At 38.8% G+C, this 13,906-nt stretch overlaps 1 protein-coding gene across 1 annotated transcript in view; it reads left to right on the forward strand.

Annotated features, from left to right (window-relative positions):
* Positions 1 to 13,906, forward strand: part of COL21A1 (collagen type XXI alpha 1 chain) — a 116,852-nt gene that overhangs the window by 36,540 nt on the left and 66,406 nt on the right. Inside the window, exons 10-11 of the mRNA XM_036318179.1 lie at positions 13,330 to 13,383; positions 13,475 to 13,528. Of these exons, the coding sequence (XP_036174072.1) occupies positions 13,330 to 13,383; positions 13,475 to 13,528 (108 nt within the window). The remainder of the gene's footprint in view (positions 1 to 13,329; positions 13,384 to 13,474; positions 13,529 to 13,906) is intronic.

Here is a 13,906-nt window from a genome sequence, read left to right on the forward strand (position 1 = left end):
GTGAGTATGTGAAACAGTTTATTCTTGTATTATTAGTTATTCATTATTGAATTATATACCATATGAACAATTGTAAACCTACTTTTGCCACACCCTGTTAATATGGGGCAAGAGTGGAAGCAGGAGGCCAGATAGGAGGTTATTTCAGTATCCTGAGACGTAAGAGTGGCCTGGACTACAGTGATGTGGTGGTGGGGAAGAGAAGTGGTCAGATTCTAGATTGTTTTTTAATGTAAAACTGATGATTATTTCTGTTAAAATACAAGTGAAGCATGAGAAAAAGAGTCAAGGAAGACTTAGTGGATTAGAGCTTGAGCAACTGGGTGAATTATGGTGCCATTTACTGAGCTGAGCAATACTTGGGAGATGTAAGTTTTGCAGAGGAAATAGAAATTGCATTTTTGGACATGCTGAAGTTGTCTCCTAGGATATTAGATATAGGAATCTTGATTTCATGGATATGTTTGAGAAGGAAAATACCCAGTTGGGAAACTTTAGCATGTGGAGACATCTGAAGCCACCGGAGTGGATGCGATTATTTAGGGAGTAAGTACAAATAACTGGAGAAGAGAAGGAGCAGTGGACTGAGCTTAGGGCTCTCTTACAGAGGAAAAAAGGAGAGGATCCAGCCACGGGAGTTGGGAAAGAATGACCAGTGAAGTAGGAGGAATACCAGGAGAGTGTGACATTCCAGGAGCCAAGTTTCAAGAAGCGGGTGATCAGTTGTGTCATTGTTATCAAGAGATTGAGAAAATGAGTTCTATGCCCAGATGGATTTGCTGTGTGCAGGTAATTAAGGACCTTGGTAAACGGAGTTTCAGGGAGGAGGAGTACAAAAGCTAGATTGAAATGGGTTCAAGAGAGAATAGGAAATAAAATGGTGACAGTGACTATAGATGCTTCTGAGGGCTATAACGAGAAACAGAGAAATGGAGTAATAGCATGGGGAGTCTGTGGGATAAAAGGAAGGTTTGTGTGGTTTTCTTTTCAATCATCCTCACTCAAGGATATTTTTCATTGATTTTTAGAAAAAGTAGGAGGGAGGGAGGAGGAGGGCGGGGAAGGGGGGGGAGGGGGGGGAGAGAGAGAGAGAGAGAGAGAGAGAGAGAGAGACATTGATTGATTGCCTCCCACACATGGCCCCACCCCCGCTGGCATTCCAGCCTGCAACCAAGGTATGTACCCTTGACTGGGACTTGAACCCAAAGCCCTTTGGTCTGTGGGCTGATGCTCTAACCACTTAGCAAACCAGATAGGGCCAAAGTAAGGTTTTTAAAAAGATGGGAGATATTATAGCATGTTTCATGATGAAAAAAATGAAGCAGAAGGAAAAAAAAATGATGATTTGGGTGGGTTATTTGAGATCTTTGCAGAAAGAAAATTCTTTCGGTAGGTTGGAAAGCATTGGTTCCAGTTCATCCTGGATAAAAACATGAGTAGTTAAACCTTCATATTGGCTAGAGAACCAAGCCAATAAGTACAGAAATAGCGAGGTGGTGTAGTTCAGAAAATAGGGTGACATTTATCAGAGTGGTTCTATTTTGATAGAATGAAATGAGTAGATTCCAAACCCAACATGTCCCTTTTACCTTTATCCTTAACTCCTCTCATCTCCAGCATTAGCCTTGCAGTGTCTCTTACAGTTCATCCCTTTCTCACTTTAACTTAGAGTCACATGAATTTGTTGCATTCCCTCACTGCACCTCCTAATCCCACCAAAGATACTGCCTGAGGTCCTGTGTAGGTTCTGATCTAATCACAGTGGATGAGATGAGTTTTATAAATATGAGCCTTCCTTTGCCTAGAGACCCCTTCCCTGGGATGTACACTTTCTGTTCCTGGCAGCTGCATGCTCCAAAGCAGATACACTTCACAGGCTGAGGTGTCATCTGCTGGCATCTCACAACAACCCAACACTGCTAACTTATTTAGGCTTTTGTATTTATCAGTGGTGAAAAGTCCTGGGCAATATTTGGAAATGAGTGCTGAGCAGGCCTTTCACAGGCTATCAGTTCTAGTTTGCTTCATTTAATTTTTTCTTTATCAATATCTTGCCATGAATGAAAGCGCTGGAAATTTGTTGCAATTAGCCTGATACAATAATCATGGATATTGCTCTGAGTCTTATTTAAGCTATCATAGACATATTGTCTCATTACCTTCAGTACATGTACATGTTTTCATGTATGTGTATGTGATTTTATGTATAGACCAGAGGCCCGATGCATGAAATTCATGCAAGAGTAGGCATTCCTTCCCCCGGCTGCTGGCACCGGCTTCCCTCTGGCACCCGGGACCCAGGCTTCCCTCCAGCCCTGGCTTCATCTGGAAGGATGTCTGGAATGACATCCAGTCTAATTAGCATATTACATTTTTATTATTATAGATATAGATGTAGCTATGTAGTATTTGGTATTAGATGTTAGGAAATATTAGACGTTAGATGTGGTTAGATGATATCTGATGCTAAAGAAAGAACTAACCAACTGTGGTAGACAAAATAATGGTAACATTCTGATCTTAAAGACCTGCTAATATGGTACCTTGCATGGCAAAAGGGACTTTGCCTGCATGATTAAATTAAGCATCTGAAGATGCAGGAATTATCCTGGTTTATCTGAGTGGCCCAGTGTAATCACAAGGTCCCTTATAAGTGGGAGGCAGGGGTATCAGAATCAGAGAAGGAAAAGCGCTGATGGAAGCAGAGATCCAAGTGAGGCAGCTCTGGAAATTGGAAAAGGGAAGGGACAGGTTCTCCCCTAGAACCTCTGGAAGGAATGCAGCCCCTCACACTATGAGTCTAGCTTCCTAAGAACTGTTTTTGGACCTCTGATCTGCAGAACTGGAAGTCTGCATTGTTTTAAGCCACTGTGTTGGGGGTAATTTGGTATAGCAGCAAGAGAAAACGGATACACTAACCCAAATTCTGTTTACCCAGAGGCATGACTTTTGTCTTAAATATCCCCTGTCCCTCAGTTTCTTTCTCTCTGCAGGAGATAGGAGATTGGGTGGCCAGGCAGGAAGAGAAAGTGTGCCTGGGAGCCAGAACAGCTGAGGGTCATTAGCGTGTGTCCAGGGCCAGCGCAGCGGGAGTGGGAAGGTGTGGGTGGAGCCTCTGGCTGGCGATGGAAGCCATCTGGACCAAGGAAACTTGGATGGAACAATTCGAAGGGAATTCTGCTTTGTTTGGATTTAGTTCTGTGCAACCCCCCTCAATAAGCAATTTGACTCTCTTTCTCATTATAACCAGGCCAAGTCAACCAAAGCTTTAAATAGTAAATTATTCCACTCTGGAGAAATACTAATTTTCATAAGGAAAATGCCTTCCACAAAAATTAAAGAGCTATTTTCAAATCCTTCCACTCATTTCTCATTTCTTTATTAGTTAAATAACTTATATCAGCACAGTGCCTGAACATATTTTACTCTTTTATCATCATGAAAAGGGAGGCAAGAAAATATTTATCTGTCCTGCTAGGTAATCAGAGTAGAACAACTATTAAAGACACAACACTGGCCCTAGCCAATTTTGCTCAGTGGATAGAGCAGCAGCCTGCAGACCAAAGGGTCCCAGGTTTGATTCCGGTCAAGGACACGTACCTTGGTTGTAGGTTCCTCCCCAGCCTGGGCCCTGATCAGGGCCGTGCAGGAGACAAACAATCCATGTGTTTCTCTCTCATCGATGTTTCTCTCTGTCTTTCCCTCTCTCTTCCACTCTCGCTAAAAGATCAATGGAAAAATATCCTCGGGTGAGGATTAAAAAAAAAAGACACAACACTGATTTTTTTTAAAAGGAAGGCATATGTGGAAACATATAACAGGACTATTTTAGGATTCTGTAGAAGTTTATATTTTTACAGTGCTCTCTTCTGTCTGTTTTCCGTCATTATTAATTACTTTTTAGGATGTAAAGTGCTTTACTGAAACCAAAGCTTTAGCTGGCAGGCGAAGAGACCTGTGGCTGTTTTGTCCTCTGCTTTGCTTTTAAACATGGCTTTGTTACTAAGGGTCTCCTATTCCTTAATCTGGAAAATGGGAACATGACACAGAGGCGTCCAGGTTCTCTCCATTCTGATTTTCTAAGATTCCATGTGGGCCACCATATTTGCTAAGAAAGGTAAGCTAGACAAAGCTACAGAATTCTGGAGATGATTGTTTTTATCACTGGCCTTAAGAAGTGACTCAGGACCAATAGACTTAAGAGTAGGTCACATTTAGAGATGCAGTGCTCCCCACTCCTTATCCCCGCCTTCCTCAGTGTGCCCCTGAGTGGTCTATGGATTCCAAAGCTGGCCAGCTTACTATGGAGGGTTAAACCTTACAGAAGTGGTAGTCAGCACAGATGGGGAATTTCAGAGTTACATGACTTTATCAAACCGTGAATAAAAAAATAGGGGTAGGGATGGGGCTAGTAGGGGATGAAGCTGTATAAGTAAGAGGAAGAAAGGAGAAGAGATGGAGTTCAGTTCTTTGGGCCATTGTGATGACGTTGGCTTTCAGTTGGGGTGAACTCAAGAGCCATTGTAGGGTCCTCAGTCAAGGATCAATGTGATAAAACTAATTTCAAAAGGAATTACTCTGACTTTTGAGTTGAGAATAAATTTTAGGGTGATCAGGGCAAAAGCAACGAGATCAGTCAGGGGCCTCTTGAAATAACCCAGGAGCGAGATGATGGGGGCCAAATGGTAGTAGTGAGGTGAAGAGAACTACTACTCACAGTCTGGGGATATTTTGAATTTAGAGCTGACAGGATTTGCTGATGTATTGGATGTAAATTTTGGAGAAAAGTCAAAGGAAACTCTAATGAGATGTAGAAGGATGGGATAGAGAAAATTGGGCAAGAGAAATCAGGAATTTGGTTTGGATATATTAATTTTTGATGTTAGATGGTCAAGTAGAAATTTTCAGTGGTAGTTGAATATTGAAGTCTGACATTTGATGAAGTGTGAAGTGTTTTTTGTGATGTGTTTTTCATTTTTAAAAAAACCCATTTCTATAGTATTTTATATGTCAATTAAGAAGAACTTTTTATGCATGAAGAGAATTCATTGTTTTTATCTATCTAATTGTAAATATTCTATTTCTTTGGTTTATAATTTTGTTTTTAATTTTAATAAATGTAATATTTTCCCACAAATATTTTTCTCTTGTAGTTTCTTCCAGTGTTTTTGTGGGCTCAAGATACTTAATATTCATTTTCCTTTTTTATGGTTTTTAAGAATATTAAATTCTTGATTTTATTTTTGGGATTTGCTTTGGTGTTTGAGGTGACAGGAAGGTCCAAAAAATTTTGACAAACTTGAAGAATGACTATTTTAGCATAGTGAAATTCAACTGGAGTAAACATATGGCTCTTATTTGTCTGGGAGATGTTATTTAAATTTAACCTTGGTGAAAAGGAAGCAACATATGTGATGGGGATGCCTAAAAGTATGATGTAACTTTTGGCATCATTAGTAAACATATAATGTCTATATTAAAAAAGATGGCAGTCCTGCTTTTGGATTTGGTTCAGGATCCTACACGTTAGGGATGTGTAGGGTCTGGATTTCATTCAGAAGAGAATAACTGGGAGATAATAGAACTCAGAAAACAGCTATGGGGGAGGATTTACTGAACTTCAGGTGTAATCCAAACAAGAGATAATGTTTTAAAATACTCAAGAATGATGGTAGAGAATCAGAGGAAAGGGGGAGGGGAGACTAGTACTGAGGCTTGCAGAGTGTGCTTGACAGGGGGTGAATAATTAGTAGTAGAACAATAGGACCCATGAGACAACATTTTTATGCTTTTCTCTTTCCAGGCTCTTAATTGAAAAAGTGCCAATTGTGGACTCCACAGTTTAAGAGCTGTGGGAAGTTTAGGGCTGAGAGCCATGAAGATTAAAGACCTGGGAACTGGAATACATTAGGACAAAAGCCAAAGACATGGCTATTATTTGGCTTGGAAAGGGGAATTACAAGAGGAAGTTTAATTATGAAGTGTATAAAAACATCCTTCTAGAAAGAGCAGTTACTACCTGGACTCTCACTTCACCTCAATTTGGGTTCCTTAGCAAAAGTGTTCATTGTCTCAGTGTCTCCCACTCGTATAAAACACACACACTCACCCTCATGAGAGTCACACTCATAAACTAAAAGATGGGCCATCTGCCTCGAATGAACTATTCTACACTTGGGCAGTTTATCTTCCTTTTCTGTAATAAAATGTTATTTACTTCTTTCATAAAGCTTTCCTAGACAAAGCTTAGTTGACTAGCTAAGTCATTGTTCTCCAGCACTCCCCTTATATAAATCTCATATATGGATCTTTCCAAATTTATCGCATATGCTTCTTAAATAGATTACTTATATTTTATATGTTATAGTTAGTATAGACAATAATGATGTATCCATAGACATCATATATGTAATAATGTTTTTTGTGTATTTAATTAAATTATTCAAGGAATTGTTTGATTCCACATCTGGTATTTATAATTTTAAAGATAAATTCATGTGTTTAGTATCTCTTCTTTTGATTGTAATCTCTAGGAATGCAGGGTTGTTTCTATGATTATTTTTAGAGCCCTCAGTGTTAGTGACCAGCTAGACTCAATAAATACAGGAGTGGGCAAAAGTAGCTTTATAGTCATGAGTACATGAAACACAAAATTTATTCTTGCATTATTATTTATCAATTATTATTTATTTGTATTACCACTGTAAACCTACTTTTGCTCACCATTATTTCTATGTCTGTTTAGCTTTATTTATTTTTTATTTTTTCATTCATCTGGTCATATACATAATATTTGTTGGGTATTTCACTGTGTTCCTGGCACTCTTCTAGGCTATGGAAATGTAGCAGCAAACAAAAATAGAAAAAACACCTGCTTTATTGAAGCTCACAGTCCACTGGGGAGAGAAAGATAATCCATTCACAATAATAACTTAAATATAAGTAAATAATATCAGATGATGATAAGTACTATGGGAAAATTATTGCAGAGCAGCAAGAGAGGAAGTAGGGTTAGTTATTAGTCACCTCCTTTTGAATATAAAGCATAATTATTAGAAATTTAGGTTGAGAAGTAAGAATTATGGAAAATGATATCTGTTATATTAAAAAATTGTGTATTTTTCTTTTGAAATAAGCTCAGTATGCATTCTTCTTTTGAAATAAGCTTGGTATAACTTTAAGTGTAAACTTCCTTGGGGAACAAGTTAATTTACCAAAATTTAATTAAATTCGGTGAATCTAAGAACTGAACTATATCTGCAAAGATTATTTGCCAAAGGTAGACAATGTTATTCTTTCATAAGCTTAGCTCAAAGCTAATTATTAATGAAAAGTGGCTGATGTTGCTTTGTATTTATCACCCATCCACCTTTATCTAAGATAGTGGTTCTCAACCTTCCTAATGCCGAGACCCTTTAATAGAGTTCCTCATGTAGTGGTGACCCCCAATTTCATTGTTACAAATTGAACATCAATAAAGCATAGTGATTAATCACAAAAACAATATGTAATTATATATGTGTTTTCCAATGGTCTTAGGCAACCCCTGTGAAAAGGTTGTTCGATCCCTAAAGGGGTTGCGACCCACAGGTTGAGAACCGCTGATCTAAGGGAAGGAGGATTAGACTTAGATAAATTTCATTTATAGTAAATGTAGTTTGCTTTAATTTAAAGTAGCAATTCTGTTCTTCTCTCACAGAAGCATAGAGCTTCTCATTGTCAAATATAAATCATTTGTCTTAGCCCATAAAAATATTTTTAAAATTTTGTATTACTTCCTATTTTGCAATCAGTTAAACTATATTTTCCCCCAGAGTCCTTCACTCAATCAGTGATATTAATCAGCCATCCACTGCACAAGCCTGATTTCTGATCATTCCACATTTCCAAATTCCTCACCTTCTGTAACCCATCATCAGGTTAGACTAAATACACCTTGAATGGATTCAGATTCTCCCTACCATTATCTCTTCCCTTCAGGAGGCTCCCATATGATCTTCATACTTTTTCTTGCTTCCTTCAATATGTCCTCCACAGTGTAGAAAGTAAGCTTTTTACAGCTCAAGTCTGATTGTGTGACCCCTGATTTAGTGGCTTGGATTAAGATTAAAGTCCTTCATAAGACCCACAAGCTGTGTGCATAACCTCCATTCTGTCATTCTAGTCTTGTGTGCAATTTGCATACATCCATCTCTTCTTTCATCTCCAGGAATATGGCTCATCCTACCATGCCACCTAGCACATTGAAGGGCTTCCTCTTATGTGTTGTGCTTTCCTTAGTGTTCCTTTGAGCTCAGGTCTTCAGAAAGCTTCCCTTGACTGTCTACTTTGTTGTTGTTGTTGTTAATCCTCATCCAAGGATATTTTTCCATTGATTCTCTGAGACAATGGAAAGGAGGGGGAGAAACAGAGACAAACATTGATGTGAGCGAGACACATCAATTGGTTGCCTCCCATATGCAGAGATCTAGTCTGCAACTGCAGTACATGCCCTTGATCAGAATCTATCCCAGGACCCTTCATTCTGCGGGCCAATGCTCTATCCACTGAGCCAAACTGACTAGGGTTTAACTGTCTACCCTTCATCTCCCATAGCATCACAGTTCTTTCTTAGAACTTAGCTCAGGTGTAATTTTATATACATTCATGTGACCTATTAGTCAAGTAATGAGAGTTAAATAGTTCAACTATTTGATGATTAGTTGGGTTAGATGGCAACTAGTTTCTGTATCTTATCTAATAAAAGAGTAATATCAAATTAACCATCACTCCACAACAAAGATGGCGGCGCCCATAGAGGCTGGGCAGGATGCTGGTGGTGTCACCCTGGCAATGTGAGCCCAGCAGGCAAGCGGGGTCGTAGGCAGCACCCAGCAGGGCCTGCTGGGCAGTGGCAGCAGCTACTGTGAGCAGGCAGTCGGGGCCTGCAGGCAGCATCCAGTAGGGCCTACTGGGCAGTTGAGGCAGCGACCCGTGGGCAGGCAAGCGGGGCCCACAGGCAGCACCCAGAAGGGCCTGCTGGGTGGTCACCATGGCGACCTGCAAGCAGGAAAGCGGAGCCCACAGGCAGCACCCAGCAGGGCCTGCTTGCCCATCCTGGTGGTGTGGAGCAGGCAGGCCCCGCAGAGAGCAGAGAACCACGGGGAGTGGGCCCAAGCTGTTAGTAGTAGCACATCCCCTGATGGCTCCCGAATTGGAGAGGGTGTAGTAGGTTGAGCTGAGGGACCCCCCCCCCCTTCCCTGGTGCACAAATTTCGTGCACTGGGCCTCTAATTTATATATATGAAAAGACAGAGATTCATGAATATTCTTTGAATTTAGTTGTATAGAGCTATAAAGTCCACCAATGATTAGAAGATTCCACAGTGGACATTAAAAGTAGACACTTGATTTTGGTTACCTAGTTACCCTGGTTGTGTACCTAAGGGTATATATGTTGGAATTTTGGAAAACTTTGAGGAAAATTATGAAATAGAATAAACTTTAACTTACATTCATACATTTAAAAAATAAGAGTGATATTCCAAATAATTTCTTTGGATTTTATTCTCATTTTTAAGTTTAGAGTATTTAAAGGAAACCTTCTTACTACTTAAAAAACTATATATTTATATTGGCAGAATATTTTGTAGTATGATTAGAATTGGGCTCACTAGACATTTGACTCTAGCACATTTGATGATTTTATTACCAATTTCCATTTCAAAGCTATATATCTTTCCTGGAGCATGGCAACTATGAATCATGGAAGAAAAGTAAATTGACTTTGTATACTTCAACCCTACAATTTGGCAGTGAGAATATTTTTTTCCTATAAAATGACTCATCTACAAAGAAACTTTTTCTGAACATGGGAAAAACTTAAATACTGTCAGAAATCTTGCAGATGGGGTAGTGTGGATATTTGGATCTACTAATAATTGCAAAATGGTAAAATTAATGTTGACAAGTATTAAGCAGTAAAAGATCATGTGAAAGTTGCAGTGTACAACACAGAAACTTGCGTATTTGGAAAAATAAAAACTCAGTAAACTATATGAAAAGCTTATAATTTTTCCTGTTTCAGGACATTTTTTGTTTGTTTGTTTTAGTGTGCCCTGCTATGACTCAACGTTTTATTTCTTGCTCATCTTGGAAATTGTTCTCTGTTATGATATTCCTCCCTGTTAACCTTTATTTTCCTGGTTTTTAGTCCAAACTATTTTTTCTAAATTTAATCTAATTTTTTCTGGTGTTTTGCCCTGGGATTCCCCTACCTTGGATTCCCCCACCTTTTTTATTTTATTACCAAGCATGCTTCCTGTAGCTTCTAAAATAATCTTTGAATTTCTTTATACAATTTAAGTTTTTAAGACCTTGTCTCATTGTAAGTTACTAAAAAATGAACAACAGTAGCTTGGTTCTCGTATTTTGGGAAGCAGTTACTATTCCTTTATTGCAGTTCTTCCAAAATCAAAACCAACAGGGCCATTGTAAAATACACTGAGGCCTTGTTCACATGTTCAAGATTAGATATGTACGAATGTTGCAAAATGGTTAAATCATAATGATGACTGGACCTGCCGTACCCCATGCATTAATGGTGGCTATTAAAGCTATAGAATAACATTCTCCATGGTGTCTCATAGGATTATACAATAGCCATTGATTCTAAGAAAAGAAAGAAATATTTATTGAGATCCTAACATCTGCCAGACATTTTCACCTATGACACTATGTTTCTTTTCCAAAGTAAAGTGGGCATTAGTATCTTGATTTATGGTAAAAAAAAAACACTGAGGTTTAACTGGGCAAAGTGACTTTGCCAAAATCCCATAGAAAGGGAGGAGAAACATTCAGCTCAAGGTCTTTTCCAATGTCAAAATTCATTGTCTTTCCACTTCATTGTGTTGTCTCTGGATCTGGGGATTTGATTTCTCTGCCTGAGGTCACATTATGAGTCAGAGGTGAGCTGGAAACACATTCTGGGGCATCTTCATGTTACTTTAATCCACTGAAATGTCATGTGTTCTCTCTATAAAAATGCATTAACTTCTTTGAAGAGAAGAGATAGCATGGCAGTTTTTGATCTTCTCCAAAAGATTAACTTTCTGAAAAAAAGTAATAAAGCAGATAAGACATTTGGCTTAACTTTTGAAAAAATGTGAAAGAAAAAATAATTCAGTAAATGTGAACTTTGCAGATGACCAATCATTTTGATAAATACCTAATCTCCATGGTAACTTTCTTTTAGAGAATTTTATGAATATGTCTTTCCTCTGGGCACTCACTTAACCTGCTGTGCTTTGGTGTCCTCATTTTAAAATGGAGATAAGGCTACATTAAAGGGTGGGTGTGAAGATCAAGTGAATTTATTAGTTTGGAACATGAAAGTTGTATATAAATCATTGCTATTATTATTTCTCCCAATTCCAACAGCTTATGGCAAGTTATGTCAGACTATCCAGAGAGTGCATGAAGCATTCTGAAGAATCTGAAGGATATCCTCGGTGGTGGCATTTATAAGTAACCTAGTTCTGTTTTGGCATGTGCCAACAGTGATAGAATTGAAATTCAATTCCAGGCCTCTTTGATTCCAAAGTGGTGAGGGAAGGAGATTCAGTGATAACCAGAGTGGTACAGATGTACAGCTGAGCAAACTCTGTGTAGATTGACTTTCTTCTTTCTTTTGACTGATCCTGAGAACATGCACTACATGGCATTACTAAAGTTTCAATTCGCTACTGGAAAGAGCACAAACATAACATGCTTCCTCGGGGGAAGAGATGTTTCGCTCTTGTGTGCCATGTGGATGACTTGAAGATGACTTCTTCCAATGTTTGAGAAACAGAAAATGTGCCAAATGCTCTATTTCATGCTGGAAATACAGAAATGAATTAGATCTGGTTCCTCTTCTCAAGGGAACATAGAGACAGTGCCCGCCCAGAGGCGGGTTTGAGAATCGCTGGTTGTTTTGTATGGAGTATGGAAGGTTGCTTATGAATCTCATTCACTGGTGAAGTAAAATGTTTAAGGATCGGGCAAAGGGAGTTGAGAGAAATCCTGATTAGAGCATAATGATATACTCTGTGAAAACTGAATGGGGTATGAAGGAAAGGATGATCATTAGTGATAGAAATGATGTAGTCATCATCATTCAGGGAGTAACTGAGAGCATTTTATAAAATAAGAAATGCAAGTGTATATAAAAAGAGAAAAAACTATAATCTATGACTGATCTTTTGGATACAACCACTATTGTTGTTAGAGCTAGCAAAGAGTAGTAAAAGAAATATTTGGAAATGGGACTGGAAAAGCAGGTAGTTATGATGTCTCTAAAATTGCAGCTGAAAATGTATTGACAAGTGATTGGGTGACTACGAAGACCAGGCAGATATCTATGAGGAGCCACATAAAAATAAAGCTTTTGGGTTTAAGAATGAAAATGTGATTGAAACATGAATGAGATCTGTGTTAATACTATTGACAAAAGAAAGCTGTGTCCAAACAGTAAGATCTGAGAAAGATGGAATATGAATAGAGTGTGGGAGAAACCTGGAATCTGAGTAAGAGGTAAATGTGTTTGCAGGTGCTAGGTGGTCCAGGTCAACCTGACATTGACCCCGAGAACCTAGATAAATGTTCAGGGCCTGTAAGTTTGTTTGGGAGTTTAATCCTCATGTACTAAGTGAAGAATGAAGATTTCCCCCTGTCTAAAAAAAAAAAGATGCGCTGTTTTACCAAGGGTTCAGTTTCTGGAGGGATATGTTAGAAGAAGTGGAGATGAAAGTGGACCATGGCCTCAGCAGACAGCTCAGCCTTGGGAGGTGGGGGACAGCCATATTCTTGAGGTTAACATAGCAGCTTTCTAAAATGAGCATTCCGAAGGCTGTTTTAGACTTATTCTGAAGGATAACATTCACCAAGGTTTAATTTATTCTAGGGATTAGCTCGGATGGTCATTAATTCAGGAAGTTTAAAAATGTATTACATTTGTTTAATCCTCCAATTCTAGGTGTTTTCTCCTGAATGTGTTGACTATGTTTCTAATGTGCAGTACATTCTTTAGAGGCTGTGAATATTGGCTTTATATTCTGATTTCCAAAGTCTTCCTTTTAATTGAAGCATTTCTGAGTATTTTTCTTAATCTTGAGATATTTAAGACCTTTTTTCCTAAAAGCTAAAGAATATGAATTCCTTATTAAGCATTTGACACTTTATTATTTTGATTTCTTAACTAAGTGAAGTGTTAGGTGTGAGAAACTTGAGACAGGCGCGAATCCTGAAATGGAGGGCTGCTCTTTGGGAATGTGCTGGAATGTTAATTATTTATTCTTCACTTTTCTTTAGGGATATCAGGGAATCTCCGGATCACCAGGTGTTCCAGGATCCCCAGGAATACAAGTATGTGACCTGTTTATGCATATTTTAGAAATACTATTTCTAGTGAGCCATAAACCATAACTTACAGACTTTTATTTTGTGGTTAATTTAGGGAGTACGAGGACTACCAGGTTACAAAGGAGAACCAGGGAGAGATGGTGAAAAGGTAAACACAGCCACACATAAATGTGTCCAGTTGTTTTAGTCACTCAGAGAAGTTAAGGATGTTGTTACCTATGATGACTCCCATTCAATAGTGTTCCCCTTGGTGAATTCCAAGATTTGTGGCTTCAGAAATTTGTCAGCGGCCATTGGCTAATGTAGCTTTTATTATTGCCTGCCCGGTTTGGCTAAGAGGTTGAGCATTGACCTATGAACCAGGAGGTCACAGTTCGATTCTCGGTCAGGCCACATGCCCAGGTTGCAGGTTCGATCCCCAGTAGGGGCCATGCAGGAGGCAGCTGTTTAATGATTCTCTCTCATCATTGATGTTTCTCTCCCTGTCTCCCTCTCCCTTCCTCTCTGAAATCCATAAACTATATTT

Source organism: Myotis myotis, unplaced genomic scaffold (assembly GCF_014108235.1).
Source record: "Myotis myotis isolate mMyoMyo1 unplaced genomic scaffold, mMyoMyo1.p scaffold_m19_p_7, whole genome shotgun sequence".
Classification (NCBI taxonomy): domain Eukaryota; kingdom Metazoa; phylum Chordata; class Mammalia; order Chiroptera; family Vespertilionidae; genus Myotis; species Myotis myotis.